Source organism: Lissotriton vulgaris, chromosome 8 (genome assembly GCF_964263255.1).
Source record: "Lissotriton vulgaris chromosome 8, aLisVul1.2, whole genome shotgun sequence".
In the NCBI taxonomy this organism is placed as follows: Eukaryota; Metazoa; Chordata; class Amphibia; order Caudata; family Salamandridae; genus Lissotriton; species Lissotriton vulgaris.
In genome coordinates, this window is record NC_141696.1 from 967,859,432 (window position 1) to 967,877,120 (window position 17,689).

At 43.6% G+C, this 17,689-nt stretch overlaps 1 protein-coding gene across 2 annotated transcripts in view; it reads right to left on the bottom strand.

The window, feature by feature from the left end:
* The window catches only part of NDFIP2 (Nedd4 family interacting protein 2), a 248,265-nt gene extending 231,405 nt beyond the window's left edge, over positions 1-16,860 (bottom strand). The window contains exon 1 of one of the 2 annotated variants that reach the window (XM_086934815.1): positions 16,616-16,860. In XM_086934815.1, the coding sequence (XP_086790941.1) occupies positions 16,616-16,657 (42 nt within the window). In that variant the 5' untranslated portion in view covers positions 16,658-16,860. The remainder of the gene's footprint in view (positions 1-16,615) is intronic. The other variant, XM_086934814.1, reaches the window with a different exon arrangement.
* Between the last annotated feature and the right edge of the window lie 829 nt (positions 16,861-17,689).

Genomic DNA, 17,689 nt, shown 5'->3' on the forward strand with positions numbered 1-17,689 from the left:
GCTATAGGAAACACACTTCGTACCACAAAGAATCAATACGTTTGCGAGTAAGTGGGCTTCACACAGAATTTTTTCCTCATATTCCTCCTATGCGAGTGGGACAGCGATACTCATTAAAAAGCAGGTGCCATTTCACTTAGCAGGCGCATCATGGGACTCACAAGGTCGTCACTGCCTGGCATGGGGGAGACTGGGATCTGTATCCGTCACACTGGCCTGCTGCTATGGGCCCAATATAGACGACCCGAATTCCTACACCACACTTTGGGCCAAGATATTAGGAGTAGGCTCCAATCATATTATTTGGGGTGGCGATTTCAATGTAACATTCAACCCGGTCCTGGATAGGTCACACCGGGCACCTCACCATTACACCAAAACGCGCACGACCCTTTGTGGTACAATTACTGCCTATCAACTGATTGATGCCTGGCGACACACCCATCCACACACACGGGAAGGAACGCACTACACGGCACAAGTTGCGTCATGGGCGAGGCTAGACTATTGGTTACTGTCCCGTGGGTTGGGTCCTGCAATAGATCAAGTGCAACACCTAGCCAGAACATATTCGGACCATGCCCCTGTTAAGATCACTCTGTTCTCTTCAGACCTTAGCAGGCCACCCAGTCCCTGGCGACTTCATGCCCCTAGCTTGCAAGATACGGTATTTCAGGAAGAGCTGCGGGAGGAAATACAAGATTTCTTTACACGCAACAAGGGGTCGGTAGATAGTGTAGAAATCATCTGGGAGGCATGTAAGGTCACGCTCCGTGGTTTCTGCATAGCAAAAGAGTGGGAGGTATTAATGATATAACCAACCAAATAAGGAACCTGGAGGCAGAACTTAAATAGCTGGAAGCTGACCTGGCTGCGGCACCGACCACATCTGCCCAAGTTAAGTTTAGGGAGACGCTCACAGAATATATGGACGCAGCCCAGAGGGAAACGCGATTTCAGGGTAAACACTGGGTGGCCCGATGCTAAAGGGAAGGGGAAAGGCCAGGTAAAGCGCTGGCGCAAATGGTCAGAAACCCTCGCTACGCTAACTTTGTACTGGAAATAGAAGACTTGGAGGGAACGGGACACAGCTAATATACTCACCGCCTTTACACAGCAATACCAACGCCTGTATACAACTAATAGGAGGGATGAATTAGACTTAGAAGGTTACTTAGGAAATGTGGCCCTGGGATGGCTCAGTGATGTGCAGCGAACATTCTTATGCGCCCCATTTGTGCTGGATGAGGTCAGGTAAGCCATTATGAATATGCAATCAGGGAAGGCTACGGAAACGGATGGAATCCGGATAGAATTCTACAAAACATATATTGACCTCATGGCCCCCATTCTGCGAGAGGTGTATGAGGAATCCCTGGAGGTGGGCTGCCTCCCTGCATCTATGAGGGAGGCTCTGATTATTTCATTATTGAAGCCAGGGAAATCGCCCCAGCACTGCAACTCCTACAGACTTGTCTACCTTCTAAATTGTGACGGCAAAATACTGGCTAAGCTGGTCGCTACCAGGTTGAGCCTTCTGATGGAAAACCGGATCCTCCCTGATCAGTCGGGCTTTGTGCCTGGCAGGGCCACATCCCACAATCTGAGGACACTTTTTGTTGCTCTTAATAGGTCGGGTAATATTAATAACATATCACCCGACCTGCCCATGGCTGCTATTTTTCTGGATGCCACTAAGGCTTTCGATTCCATTGAGTGGGATTATATATTTGGGGTGATGTTGAGAATGGGTTTCCCTCCTCTCTTTCTTTCATGGATTAAGTTGCTATATAATATGCCAGTGGCCAAAGTATCCGTTAATGGACGGACGTCCCAGACATTCTCTATTACTCGAGGTACTCGACAGGGGTGCCCGCTCTCCCCCCTGATCTTTGGTATAGCGGTGGAGCCCCTGGCTGCGAAGCTACGACAGCACCACAAGGACAAGGCCCTGCGGTGTAATATGCGGCAGGTTCTCGTGTCCCTCTATGCAGATGATATCACGCTCTATATCCGGAATCCGCAGGTAAATCTGAATCCGGTCCTTCGGGAGTTTATAGTATTTGGGAAACTATCGGGAATCCAAATTCATTGGGGATAGTCTCGCATTTTCCCACTGACAGCATCCACAGTTCGATTCCTGTTGGATTATCCCTTGGAGTGGTGCAAGGAGGAGCTGCGATACTCAGGGATACGAGTGACCAGGGAGAGAGAAACTCATGCGCTTGAACTATGGCATCGCAATGACTCGAATAGCGGATTCTGTGACCCGCTGGATTACTCTGCCCTTATCCATGGCGAGTCGGGCCTCATTGATTAAAATGGTGGTCGCCCCCCAACAACTCTACTTATTTTTAAATATCCCTTACTACCCAGGAACATTCTTTTCCACGACACTCAGGTCAGAATTGAGGCGTCTTGTCTGGGGAGGGAAACAACAGAGGTTGCAATGGAATATCCTTACCAGGTCATATACAAAGGGCGTGTTTAGCATACCAAACTTCGAATTATATTACATTAGCGCACAAGCACATTACGCGTGGTTCTGGGTGAAGCAGCCGAGGTATATGCCGCAGGTTGCGGCAGGGCACTGGCTTGCGCACCCCCTTCCCTTGGATGGGGTGATTCATGATCCAATCAGCCCTAGAGAGAAGATGCCGACCACCATTACATGTGCCGTGGCGGCGTGGCATCACACAGGACGCGTTTTTTTGCGATCACCCCTGTTATATTTTTCATCTCTACCTCTCACATATCACCAGAGCATGCCTCTTCTCCAGGAAACATTGTTCCACGATTTCAGGAAGCGCACCCATATCCACACATTGGGGTACTAATATCATGATGGGCAGTTCTGCACAATTGAACATGTATTTCAGGGACTGGAACAGACCCTGCTTGACGTATATTTGTATATCCGGCTTAGGCAAGGCATCAAATCACTCTTCCTGACCTTCCCAGATGAACCACAGGAATTAACCCCATTACAATTGTTGCTTAAGAGCGCGACGGCTGGATGTCTTGTCTCCCTGCTCTATCGGACAGTTCACACGCAAAGGGAGTTGCCGGCTGCGCCTGCTCGTACACGATGGGGGGGAGGAACTAGGTCTCGACCTGACGGACGATCAGTGGGATATATTGTTGCCTGCAAACTGAGAGGGTGTCATCCAGTAGTAGACTTCATACAATACATTATAAATTCCTACACAGGCTATATTATACGCCAGCTAGAATGCATAGGTACCACCTGGGGAAGTCAGACAGATGTGACAGATGTGACAGATGTTAAGTGCCAGGGGTAGATTTTCTACATTTAGCCTGGGAGTGTCCGGGAGTGGGCGAATATTGGACGCAGGTATTTGAAGCGCTGACACTAATGACAAATACGCGCCTAGAGCCCACACCACTGATGCCTTTGCTTAGTTATGTCCAGTGGTGCAAGCGACACACCGCAAATATGTCACCCTTGCTTTACTCATTGCCAAGAGACGAGTGGCCTGTCGCTGGGGCAGAGGAAGGGCGCCCAAATTCAAAGACTGGATTACTGATCTGGTGACGTGCTAGGAATATCTTACTGCATACGCTGAACTGCTACCTTGTGCATCCAGACCTAGAGATATTTGGGCCCCCTTGACATGTTACCTACTAGCACACCCACAGGAGACAAGAACGGATGGCACAGTGGAAGCCACGCACTAGCAGAGCTGAGGCGCACACATCATGGATGGCATGCTCTCAATTGCGCAGGGGGGAGAAACATGGTATTGTATGTTGAAGTGCGAACTCTGTGTTAGGCTCCGGATGGTATAGATGCCAGACCTCACTACAGAAATTATGGAATAGAGGGCTCTTCACGATATAAAGATACATGCTGAACAAGAAAAATTAGTGTCTCTTATACATTTATACTACTTTTTGTCTCCTTACATTAAGCAGCTGACAACATTACCTGGATGTGATGCAAGATAAGCAGAATTGTAACAACTACCAAGGAAGCAAGTTTGATTTATTCGTGCACTGATTATGGCTGTAATGAAACTATGGATGATGTTTTGTTTGTTTGAAAAACTAATAAACAGAATTAAAAAACAAAACAAACAAAAAATTGTAAATCAAAGAACAGAGTCAGTCCTGCTGTCTACAAACCGCTTGAAGCATGCTCAAGTGCCCAAAATATCACCAAGCAATAGTGTCAGTCTACAAATGTAGAGGCCAAACCAATGTTAATCACTCACATCATAATGGCAAGCCAATTAGAAGAGGAAAAGTTGCGTGTGGCTGGATTTAGATTTTGAAAGGACACTTTTCCCAAGACTTGCTTAGGGATTCGGGGCCAGATGTACAAATCTTTTTTGGAGGTCGAAAAAAAAAAACATTTTTTAATGTACAAAAGTCAAATTGTGATTTGGTAACCTGTCACGAATCGCAATTTTGTTATGCGATTCAGTATTTAGAAGGGGCGTGTTTAGGGTGGGCCTTCCAAATACCAAATCGCAGTGGTAGGGATTAAGGTTTTGTGATCGAATTACAGCTGCATAACAATAATTTTTTTACTGACTACTGAAAGGTCGTGGTAACCATTCGCAAATGGGAAGGGGTCCCTACGAGACCCCCTTCCCTTTTAAGAATGTTTTTCAAGATATTTTTTTAAAAGAGCAGGCAGTGGTCCCATGAACCACTGCCTACACTTAAAAAATTAAGCATAAAAATTTTATTTTTCAAATGCATCCCGTTTTTCTTTTAGGAAAACGCGATGTATTTTTTTTCTTTTAAATTGCTTTTGTAAAAACTAATTGCAGACTGGGTGATCTGCGGAGCCCAGCAGTCCACCATCCCTGTGCTGGCTATCATTCCTAATGGATTTTAAAAAAAAGACCTACTTCGTAAATATTCATGAGGTAGGCCGATTTGCGACCCACTAGGAATCACTAACTAAAAATTCTAAGGTTTCTTACATTACAAATTAGAGATTTCCTAATTGCGGCTCGATAACAATCGCTATTTGGATATCACAGCTCCTCATTTTTGTACGATACAGAAAAGGGGGTGGTGATGAACAGAGTGTCTGAATTAAGCAGACCACTCTTACCCAGTCCAAAGATCAGGGCTTGATCCATCACCGTTATTTATCTCACTGCACCATCCCAGCTCAGAACCTGGCTATATGCAAATCAGTCTGTCCCTGGCCCAGTGCATCATGGGAACAGGGCAGACTAAACTACCAAGCCAATTCTTCACCAGAAAGGAGACAAGCTACCGGGGACCGGTTTCTGGCATTTCAGCCGTCTTTGGCCCGGCTTGCTTGAATCCTGATGGTGCAGTGAGAAAGGGACTCATGTCTGAGTATACCCTGCCACACCTATAGTGGCCAAAATCGATACAGAAAAGGGGGTGGTGATGAACAGAGTGTCTGAATTAAGCAGACCACTCTTACCCAGTCCAAAGATCAGGGCTTGATCCATCACCGTTATTTATCTCACTGCACCATCCCAGCTCAGAACCTGGCTATATGCAAATCAGTCTGTCCCTGGCCCAGTGCATCATGGGAACAGGGCAGACTAAACTACCAAGCCAATTCTTCCCAGTGTAAGAATTGGCTTTTGTAGTTTGGTTTGCCCTGTTCCCATCATGCACTGGGACAGGAACAGACTAATTTGCAAACAGCCAGGTTCTGAAACTGGGATGGTGCAGTGAGCTAAAAAACGGTGTTGGATCTAGCCCTGATCTCTTGACTGGGTGAGAGCTTTCTGCTTAATTCAGAGACTCTGTCCTTCACCACCCCTTGTTGTAAATACTCATTTTTGTACATCTGGCCCATAAATCTTAGACAGTAAGGTGGTCATTATGATTAACCTAGAAGGAGAAAATAAAAATAGACTGGGAAACATTCAAGTCTTTTTAAATTAACAGGTTAGCAGAGAATTACACATTTGGATTTTTTTTATGATGGCAAACTTTCTAAAAACTGGGAAACTGATGCGGAGGTCAAGGGGGACTGTCATGGAAAATATTAGAAGACTAACCTGCTCAGTAACTATGTTTTGCAAAATTTGATATCATTAAAGGCCTAAAACAAAATTCTTTCTATTCCATGTTGTACTCCTTTTTCACTGTGGTTGAAATGCTCCCCAGTGTGCAGACATTGCATTTTTTTTTCTTTAAACATTTGTCCTTAGGTTTATATCTCTATTTCTCTACCACATACTCATCTTTATACGCCGTACTGCCAATAAGTTAGAATCACCTGCAGACACACACCGAGGAAAAATAACAACTCTTCTCAGACACCAAAGCTCTGGTCAGCAGCTAGAAACATTAGTTAAAATAATATTACAGCATCAGGTTTAAAGACAAAGGAGTGGAGGGCCAGCTCTATAACAAAAAGTGAATCACTGAGGGCATATGATTTTTTGGAGCGAATCTATCAGAGAAAGCCTTTTTTCAGTGTGAGGAAACCATGTCATGCAATGCCCAGTGCAAGTCAACTGCTGAATCAAAATGTTTTACCAATAGGATTCTGACCCTTCTGAAAGTAAACTTTGTGTGCAGAGCAGAGTTATAATGAGTGTCCAAGTCCCCAAGTGGTTTCACGACCATTTATATTGTGCATACAGACTAGATGTTCCATGGAGCATTATTTTCCTTGTGTTCTAAATTACTTCATGGTGAGTACCAAGTCAGTGAGATGGTTGGTGGGTGTTGAGCTGGGTGCAAGTGCATGGTGATCTTGTGTGGGAATTAAACTACATTCAGTACCCCTCACACCATCTGTGTGAAATACGGCAACTAAAGCAAGCAGCATACTAATTGCTGACCACTCTCACCGGCTGAAGAATATTCTGGGGCAAATTTGATTATGTGGAACACCCCCTTCATAGCACATACAAGAACTCCTTGACCAATAAGCAACTACTGCGGAAAGCAAGTGTCACCTTCTCTTAGGACATCAACATGCAAGGCTTAGCTTTTGAAGACAGGGACTCAAACCAAAGGCCTCCCTGACGGCACATTCAGAACAGAACGCTGCTAATCGTGAGCAGGAAATACCTGCAGAATAAAATTCCCTGCAATCTGGGAAAGGGCGGAAAATGCAGAAATCGGATAATTCCTTCCCTTTCCCAGATACGATGATTACGGGGCTATGGGAGCAAGGATGTTGTCAAAAGATTTTGATACAGAAATGGTGGAGAAATTCATATTCAAATTATTTGAGAAATTTGTTTTTGGATGCTGAAAAAAACGTTGGTAACATGGGGCCTCTGAAGCTCACACGGAAAATGTTAACTATCACCCATCAATCAATTTAAATAGATGCGTGGAGAGAATAAAACATTTTAGCACTCTCTCTCAACCCGGTCTTGTTTTGAACAGTTAACCAAGTCGAAGATTCTTTAAAAAAAAATCACAAATTATGTCCTACCAGACTTCTTCAGTATATATATTTTTTTACAGTTGGGGATACGAGATTACATAGAAAGGGCTATCATTTGTCTTGCAATGAAAGCAGACAGTTTTGACAATTGCAAACAATATCAAAGTATTTGTTTGTTTCAGCATTTTTCGAGTTTAACGCCCTCCCATTCACTGTAAACACAAAAGGTTAATTTGGATGACACAAGTCCTTGCCTTTCATGTATGGACTTCTGCCAGGTGGCTGCAGGCCAGTTCTGTGCTGTCACATCCCATCGTGTGGCAAAGTTACAAGGATGAGCTAACCTTACAGTTATGCAGAAGTTGGGGGGGGGGGGGGGTGGGAGAGGCTACAGCACAGTTAAACTGAGAAAAATGGAAAGGGGTATGGCAAGAGATACTGCGGGGTGTCTTTGCAACTCTATCAAGGGGTAGCAGAGGACTGGTCAAAAATACAAGATGCGTCCAACAACATCACGAATCCTCATGAGGATGTTAGTTATTTCACCAGCAAACATGCATATCCGTTCGCTAACATGGCTAATCCAAGAACATCCAAATGGGAAAAAAACAGGAAGCATAAGTACAGAAACAAGAAGCACAACCCAAAGTTGGCTACGCACAAACACCACAAGCAACTTTTATTGAAAGTATGCAATACGCCATTAACAATCTCTATTTTATCTCCAACTCCTCGCCACTGATCAACGAAAAGTATACCTACGCATTAATACAACCAAAATTTTGTGAAGTGAACTCAAAACACGCTATTTGTAGTTTAAGATTCTGGCTATGCAAGACTGTAATTTAAAAAGAAAAGTTTAATAAAGAGATGTTCTTTACAGCATTGACAAAGCCAACAGGTCTGGCTTTGATGAGATAAGAAATGCAAACAGCATGTATTCATGCTTGAATTTGCAAGTCTTAAGTCTATAAAGTCAGATATATTGCCTTTGATGTTAAAAGTGGTCGTAATGATGGTAATTGCGATTTTGTTGGCAGATGTGGTGGTAATAGTGTTTTTTGACAGTGTTGACAGATATGGTATTAGCCAATGTGGTGTTGGTAATGTTGGTGGTAATGGCAGTGGGGGAAGTGTTAGCGATTGCACTGACAATGTTGGTAGTTATTGCAAAATTGGTGTTAGTAATGTTTATTATAATGGTTGGTAAGGGTAGGGTGCAGGTAAAAGGTGATGGTACTGGTAATGTTTGTAATCTAAAAGGAAACATGCCTGTGTGAAACAGGTGCTATCTAAATATCAGTTGCATTCGAGTTCTGACAAAAATATTTTTAAAAGCATATTGTATTTAAAATAAAATACAAAAGGATTGCTTAACCTTATACAAATAATGTAGAAGATATGAAGGAGCATATTTTTTAGAGGAAAAGATAGTCTTTACTGCATTACAATAAAAGCACTCCATAGAAGGCGGAATCATACACCAATAAGCCAATTGCCCATGGTGAAAGTATAATATTCCTCTGGTTGGCCAAAGCCCACTATGAATAAAGATTGGAAACAACACATTTTACAGACAGCTGTGCTGTCAAACTAGACTTTAAACAGAAAATTTGAAACTAGTCGGTAGACTGGAAAAGAAACATTTTACAATATTCTTGACAACAATCACATCTGTTAGTCTGAGAACAGTGACAAGCTGCAGACTAAAACATCCACAGTTCTGCAGCAGATAAAGGGAGTTAACAGGTGAAATGTCCCTGGTGGTCCCGGTTTGCATCGAGTGGCTTATTTGGCTACGCATTTCGTTTTTCAAAACTGCTTTCTTGCAACTTTCCCACAAACAAGCGGTTACAAGGGAACCGTTTAAGAGTTGCTGTTACCTACAGATGATGTCTGCTTAGTTGTGAATTATTGCCAACTCTTTCAAAGCTAACACAAAGAGATGATGGACGGAGCGGTGAAACTTTTCAGACACTCACCCCCAGTCCCAGATCTGGTCTGAATCCATCATCATTCTTTAGCCACTTCGCCACCTCAGTTCAGACCCAGCTAAATGCAAATCAGTCTTGCCCCTGTGCCTCATGGGAATAGTCCAGCCCAAACTGCCAATCCAAGTCTTCCCTGAACCGGAAACAAGCATCCTGGTACCGGTTACTGGGTAACACCCTTCATCAGCAAGACTAGCTTGAATCCAGTGGCACAGTGACCAAGGAACCCACGTCTGGGCATACCCTGCCAAATCAGGGCAAACAAAGCAAACACAATGAGAGGATGGATGGAGCGCTAAAACTTTTCAGACACCCCCAGTCACAGATCTTGGTTGAATCCATCATCATTCTTTAGCTCACTTCGCCACCTCAGTTCAGACCCAGCTATATGCAAATCAGTCTTGACCCTGTGCCTCATGGAAACAGTCCAGCCCAAACTGCCAAGCCAAGTCATCCCTGAACCGGAACCAAGCATCCTGGGACCGTTTTCTGTGTAACACCCTTCATCAGCCAGGCTAGCTTGAATCCAGTGGCACAGTGAGCAACGGACCCATGTCTGGGCATACTCTGCCAAATTAGGGCAAACAAAGCAAACACAAAGAGATGATGGACGGAGCCTGAAACTTTTCAGACACTCATCTCCAGTCACAGATCTGGGTTGAATCCATCATCATTCTTTAGCTCACTTCGCCACCTCAGTTCAGACCCAGCTATATTCAAATCAGTCTTCATCCTGTGCCTCATGGGAACAGTCCAGCCAAACTGCCAAGCCAAGTCTTCCTTGAACAGGAAACAAGCATCCTGGGACTGGTTTCTGCGTAACACCCTTCATCAGCCAGGCTAGCTTGAATCCAGTGGCAAAGTAAGCATTTGTCATCCCGAGTGGGACGGGTATGCCCAAACACTCTGTGCTCTCGATGCCACTGGAGTCAAGCTATCCTGGCTGATGAGGGGTGAAACCACGAAACCGGTCCTAGGATGCTTGTTTCCAGTCCAGGGAGGACTTGGCCTAGCAGGATGCTTGTTCCCAGTCCAGAGAAGACTTGGCCTGGCAGTTCGGGCTGGACTGCTCCCATTGGGCACAGGGTGAAGAATGATTTGCATATGGTTGGGTTCAAATTGGAATGGCATGGGGAGCAAAATCACGAAGGTTTTAGGCCCAGATTTCTGTACTGGGGTGAATGTATGACATTGTTCTGCACTCTGACAATTAATTGCTGTTTTTACATTTGTCACTCCAAGTGGGACGAGTACGCTCAGACATTGGTCCTGTGCTCTCCATGCCACTGGAGTCAAGCTATCCTGGTTGATGAGGGGTGAAACCCCGAAACCGTTCCTAGGATGCTTGTTTCCAGTCCGGGGAGGACCTGGCCTGGCAGTTCGGGCTGTTCGCATTGGGCACAGGGTCAAGACTGATTGCATATGGCTGAGTTCAAACTGGAATGGCATGGGGAGCAACAAAACAATGGATTTAAGCCCAGATCTGTGTACGGGGGGTGAATGTATGACATTGTTCTGCTTTCTGTCCATCAATTGTTGTTTTTGCAACTCTTTTAAAGCTAGCTGCTATCTACAACTTTCTAAGGCAAATACTGTTTGTTGACAATGCGCTCTTCTAGGGGAGGTCGGGTCACGCAATATGCCAAGGAAAGACACACATGAAATACATAAACATAATATAAGGGACTCGGATCATGCTACCATATGGACTACGAGTTTAGATCTGCAAAATCTTTTTCGACAGACCGACAACCCATCTCAAAACATCCATGTGAAGATGTATGTGCATCTATTTTGTTGTTTCTTCTAGCTAGCTCACATCTGTGCTTTGTTCGAATTACAAACTGCAACACACTAAACCGAAAAAGGATCCCGCATAAATTATCCAGCTAAGAACAGTCGTGCATTTACTTACATCTTTCAGTAAAGATATAAACAGAGGAAACTAAATGAGTTTACTTGAAATCTTAACTATTTTGGAGGCTGACAGACAGACAATTTCGCTAGCAAACATGAGTCATACCAGCAAAATAAATCTGTGAGGTGCAATATTAGGCCTCATAAATTCATACAGATGGTTGGTAACTAATCCAGAATCAAGAGACTTGCGCAGGATCGCATATCACCGAGCGTGCGCCCAAGCCGGCATAGAGTACCGTCCCGACACGTAATAGAGGGGGCCCAATTGCTTGCTGCCCATACCCGGCACAAGCTCTGCCGCTCCCCCCCCTGCCCCACCGCCACCCTCCTCCCCGACACCTGAGGCCTTACACGACAGAGATGTCCCCTACCGCTCTCCCCCCCGCCTTTCGCCCCCCCCTCCCCTTGCCCTGCAGCCGCAGCGACACCGTCTCCTCAACTGTCCCCGCCCCTGCGCGACCCACACAGGATACACCACACACAGCTAGGGTTCTAGATGCACTACTACACACGCAAATGCAAGTCCAACAGTTATTGAAATGTTTCTCCCTCCCCCTTGTATTATACTACCCAGTTATACCTTTTGGTTGACACAGAGGCTGTTCATGCTGTACTCATGATAATGCTAGATCCCCCTTCCCTGTTTACGTTTCGCATAAGGCAGACTGGATGCGTCCATGACCAGGAAGCGGGCACCCAGCGACCCATACGACAACAGAGGGTATGATACCGCCTCTACCCACTGCTGTACTGATCAGGGAACTCAACTTCAAACAATGACTGTTGGCTTTCGTGACCACGCTGGTCCTTTGGCGGTGCTACGACCTGCGAGCACTGCAACATGAGACATTTCCTGGCACCGTCACTTATGGACTAATGCACTTCCATCAGCTACTGTTTATTTTCACTCATGTATAACTGACATGTCAACATGTGCTATTTGCTGAGTACCGTTTGTGACAATACTTCATTGTTATGACATTGTATGAATAACTACTGGCTTATCTGTGAAACTAAATAAAGTTTGGGACCGTTGGTCTTAAAAAAAAAAAAAAAAAAAAATCAAGAGACTTGCGCAGGGAAGTTATTTTTGATTTGTGCAGAGCACTATTTGATTTCAAAACAACATCTATGTTATTTTGTACCATTGATGGGTCAGTCGCCAAGCACAACATTAGGAGTATTAATTTGGCCAAATAAAGTTGTTTGCACTTCGGTCCAACTGCAATTGGCAAATAGAACTTAATACTAGGTGAGGTTCAATGTAAACGTTTTACACAAGCCAAATGTTGCAAGCAAAAATATATCTTGTCCAATTCAGAAAAACATGTAAAATCCTTCCCAGCAGGTTTATCATCCTATATGGCTGTGGCTCTCTGATCTAAAAGGAATTCACAATTACAAGCGTGCAGAAAGCATGCCACAGTCACCGGTTTCCAAGAGTACTCCTGGGAAATGTTGTGTATTAGTACTACGTCTACACAAAGAGCTTTCCATGCATACGAGCATAAATAGACACACTTGGGCATGGTAAATGCAATCAATAGTGTTTTTTCCACATCACTGTGAAAATATGTTTACTACTGTAGAAACCAGTTCCGTGGGATCCCTGCCAATTTTGAGGGAGCTCCTATCCAATTACTAACCTAGAAATGGTCAGAAATGACCTGACTGTTCCCATGGAGGGAATGAGACAAAAAAATTGGACCTAGGTTTTAACCTGAGAGTTTGTGAACAGTCAAACTTTCCAGGGCATCTCTGCTTTGGGCAATACAGTTCAATAGTAAATGTATTTACGAGAGCACGTTCGCCTTTGTGCATTCTTTGTATTAGTAAATCAAGCCATTAGCAGTATAAATTGAACTGACACCTGCAAAGGCTTTGTGGATCGGGCCCAATGCATTTCATAAACATTACTATTTGGCACATGCTGACGGCTAATCTGTACCATAATACATTATATTATCCCAATTCACTTAAATGGCTACCAGAGAAATGAATGTCCCTCCCAAAACAAACATCTAAAAGAAAAACATGAGATGTCAAATTTATACAGGCTTCTATATTCTTTACAGCCTTTGGGATGTTTTTTGATGATGTCACTCTGAATCATGCCGCTTGCTCGGCATATTTCTGCCTACACTTTCTCCCTGAGATCATCTTCTTCATATCCTATTTATACAATATCTAGAACATAAATAACTACCTAAAAGCCTGCTCTGCCTACACTCATAAAAGTACCAAATAGGTATGTAAAACAGATGTATTACATGAATAAAAGCAATGCGTTTATAAAAAGTGTCAGCGAGTGCATTGTTGAGACCCTTTTATGCATGCCAACAGAACCTCTTCCTTTGTAACTGTGCTTTATAAAAAAATATATATTTCATTCGTGGTTAGCCATGTTGCTAAATAACTGGAGCAACTAACAAAAAACGGCTATGAATCTAAAGCAAACCTCTTCCATTCAAGTATTAATCTTTAAATATTTTGAACCCCTGTTTCCACTTTTATCATTCAACGTCCTCTTATCTTCCTACATGATCTTACTGAGCTCTCTTAAAACTAACACACAACGGTACAGTAAACCCATATCAGCTGCAGGACATCTTGGTGGCAAAATAATTCAGAGACAAACTAGAAGCCATGGACCCCAGTAACTCGTTCTTCAACAGAGATAAAGACCAACTATGCACACCAAACAATACGTACTAATATAATACAAATCCAACCAAAATATACTCATGAAAGAAGCATACATAGATTAAAGCGGAAAAACTACGAATGCAAAATATATTACATATTTAACAGATACCACATATCGGCAAGCATGCCAGAAGTTGGCATGTACAATTAGTGTTCAATTAGCTAACTTCATTAGATGATATTAGAAAAACGAGATTGAAAAAGTGTGAAATATTCAAATGTGATTGAAAGATCTGGTGGATCCATTGAACTATATAAATGTCTTAACAAACAATCTATTATTTACAACAACAAAAAATAATAAAAATTGATTAAAAAAAACAACAGGAGCATATAAACCACACCCACGCTATTGAAGGTCTAGCTTAAAGCACAAGAATTCAGACTCTGGCGTACAAAGGGAGTATTGACTCATGAATTTCGACAGTGATTCGAGGCCATACCAATGGCAGAATGTGCGCTATATAAATCTCTACAACAAAACATATAAAACACCGTATGTGGTGCTGCATATGCATATGAGTTAAGAAATCATATAACCACAACATATTTAAGGTTGCTGAATCCACACTCTTCCTTTCACCCATCGTATGAAAGCTTGAAAAGATTCCCTCAGGAAGCCACCCTACCAAGCCTGGTACGTGAAAATATAAAAGATAGGAAAAATTATCTGGTTAGGCATGAGGGCAAAGATGTTTATCCACAACCTTGAATGTGCATGCAACTTAAGGGTTGGGGAATACTACATTATTTTAAATCAGCTGTTGCATGATTATAAGTTTGATATCGATGGCCTGATGCTCTTTCATATAGAAATTACAGCCCAAGACCAAACTTTTGTAGTGGAGGCAAACCGGGATTGGGCAGATGCCTGACACGCAAACTAGATAGTTCCAACGTGGTCTATGGAATAATCAAAACAGTAAACACTGAGAAAAACAAACAACACTACTAGCCCAAGTCTGTAAACACATGATTTACAAAGGAGTATTACTAGGGTAAACAGGAATATTTACAGAAAACCAACGGACAGGCAAAAGTCCTTCGCTAAGTGGCTGCGGCATGATGGCGCTACATAAAACAAGCACACAAATAAACCTGCTTGAATGGACAAACCATACATCCAACGTCATACTGACTGGCTCATGCCTAATTGCAGAATTAAATAAAATATTTGCCAATCGCATGGCAGTTCTCGAATTTAACCCCAACTGCAGAGAGAGTTAAAATACACAACCAGAGACACATATCACACACGTGATGAACAGGCTTTAAGTGTCAGCTGATGTGAGGACGGAAAGGTGGGATCCCATAGAGGTGGGCGAGTCACTGGCTCAGCTCGAGATTATTGGGCCCTCAAACTCTAAAACGAGCAGAGACCATCATGTGACTTCTGCCTGTTGTTTACACTGTAATGTAATACACCAAGCAAGAAAGGCAACAAATTAGTTTTGATATAAAGCAGGAGGAAGAGATGTGCATCTAGCGGCTGAACAAAACAATGTATCATTGGCAATCCTGAGATAAATCCCTGCTTCCCCGCTTGAACAAATTCTGTGATCCTAGGAAAATATTTTATTTCACCAAAAACCACCTTTTTTTTACATTACCACATAAGAGCACTTTCAAACGAATGAAATGAGGGTGTGTCCAGTACAAAATCTCTTGTTTGATTTAAAAGACTATATTTTTCCTCCATTTATAAGAAGAATCCAGGCAACATGTTCAGTACAGAATACATCAGACCTGCTTTTTAGTTCACTATAGGCTTTCGATGGGTGGGGTGGGGGGTGGTCTGTGAATGGATTTTTTTATGGTCACGTTTAAAACTATCACTTTTAATAAATGCATCTCATCTCTATGCCGTATTATGATATTATGAACTAAGGTAAAATGCTCCCACATCTTAAATAATTCACTTTATTTAATTCTGAATACTATCAGTTTTACAGAATGTCTGTAGCATGATTTACACGATAAACATTTGTAAGGCTGGGCTAGTGCACAGCCTTCTGGAGCCAAAGCTGACCCGTGGCTGGATCGCTCTGTTAATTTGTTGTCTCGCCCACCTCTAGCCCAGACCCCCATCTTACTCCGAACCCACCACCCCTGATGCCGACCCCCTCTTCAACTCTAACACCTTCCCTGGCCATTTCTCTACCATCAGCTCCAACCTTTCCCTAGAACTCTTCTGCTCAATATGCGATCCTGCTTCTCCGTGTGACCCAAGCTCACTATGCGATCCCTGATTCCCCGTGTGATCCAACCTCACTATGCGATCCCCGATTCCCCGTGTGATCCAAGCTCACTATGCGATCCCTGATTCCCCGTGTGATCCACCACGTCTGGCCCATTACAACAAGTGCCTCGCCTATATTTTACCCATCCACCTAACCCCTTCCCTCTTATCTACTGCCTATGTTGCAAACGTTTCCTTTCACATCTTCCCTTTCCATTAACCCGATACAACCCCGCCAGCTGAATCCCACGCCTTCACAGCCTCGGGTCGGAGGGCCATTATTGCCCTGGTGCTGTTGGCAGGTTGTGCCCTGCACACAAAGTAGGTGGTGCAGTCCGATGCTCTCTCCCATTCTCTACTCCTCCCCACTCCCACCGCATTCCTCACCACTTGGTATCTGCTGCCACCGCCCGACTGCAGGTGATCCATGGTGCCAATAGGCGCCGGGGGAGTGCAGAGTCGCAGACACCTTGAAGGGCAATCGCACTGCCCGCGTGAGGGGGACGATGGTTTCCGTGTGTCACTACCGCCTTCGAGGTGCTGGATCAAGACTGGCACCAAATGACAGGCAGCGGCGGCCCTGGCCGAGGAACGCGCACGTCACGCGCAGACGCACACAGCCGACGCAACGCGCATGCGCCTCTGCTAGTCTACAAAAGTGCAGCCGGAGTGGATTTTGACAGGTATTTGAAAGCCGGAGGTGGGAGGCTTCGATAATGGAGTGGGATACTACAACTCCGCTTTCCCTCAAGACTGCACTCAAGGGAGCCTTACACTTCGTAATTCAGTATATTGAGAAACATGGCTTTATGGGGGATGAGAGAGGCGGGGGTGGGGAATTCCGAGTTTTACCAATAAGACATGCGCAGGTGTCAATCAGGGAAGGGTGAGAACGAAAGTGGGACGAGGAAGACTGAGAATGATGAATATTACCGGTATGAAATCGGGATACTAACTGCACAGTGTAGCACTGGCATGGTGTAGTGATGCATGTTTCTTTAAGATGTTCATTCTTAGAATTTGTAATATGTAATGGAATGTATTGTGTGTGATGAAGCGAGTTTTAAAAATAAAATGTGTTTACACTCGCTGAGTTATACTTCCATAATGAAATAATAATATTATTGAGTTTTGCATGATTTGTATTAATTCAACCTAGTTTAATAGTTTAATATGCATTTACATGAACATAGGGAATTAACATTATGTGCTCTTGATGCCAGTACGATTAAAAATAATAAACTAACTTTGTCTTTTCGTTTTGTCAACATTAATTGCGGCTGTTTAAATAATAGCATGTGCTTATTTTTAAATGTGCTTTCGTCTATGTTGTGTCTTTTATGTGGCAAAGGCTTGTGGAGAATCCTGAGGCTCGTGTGAAGAAGGTATTTATATTTGCTGCTTATTCGTGCTTAAAAGCTAGGTAACATAAACTAATGGGTTAACATTAGTAAAGGGGGT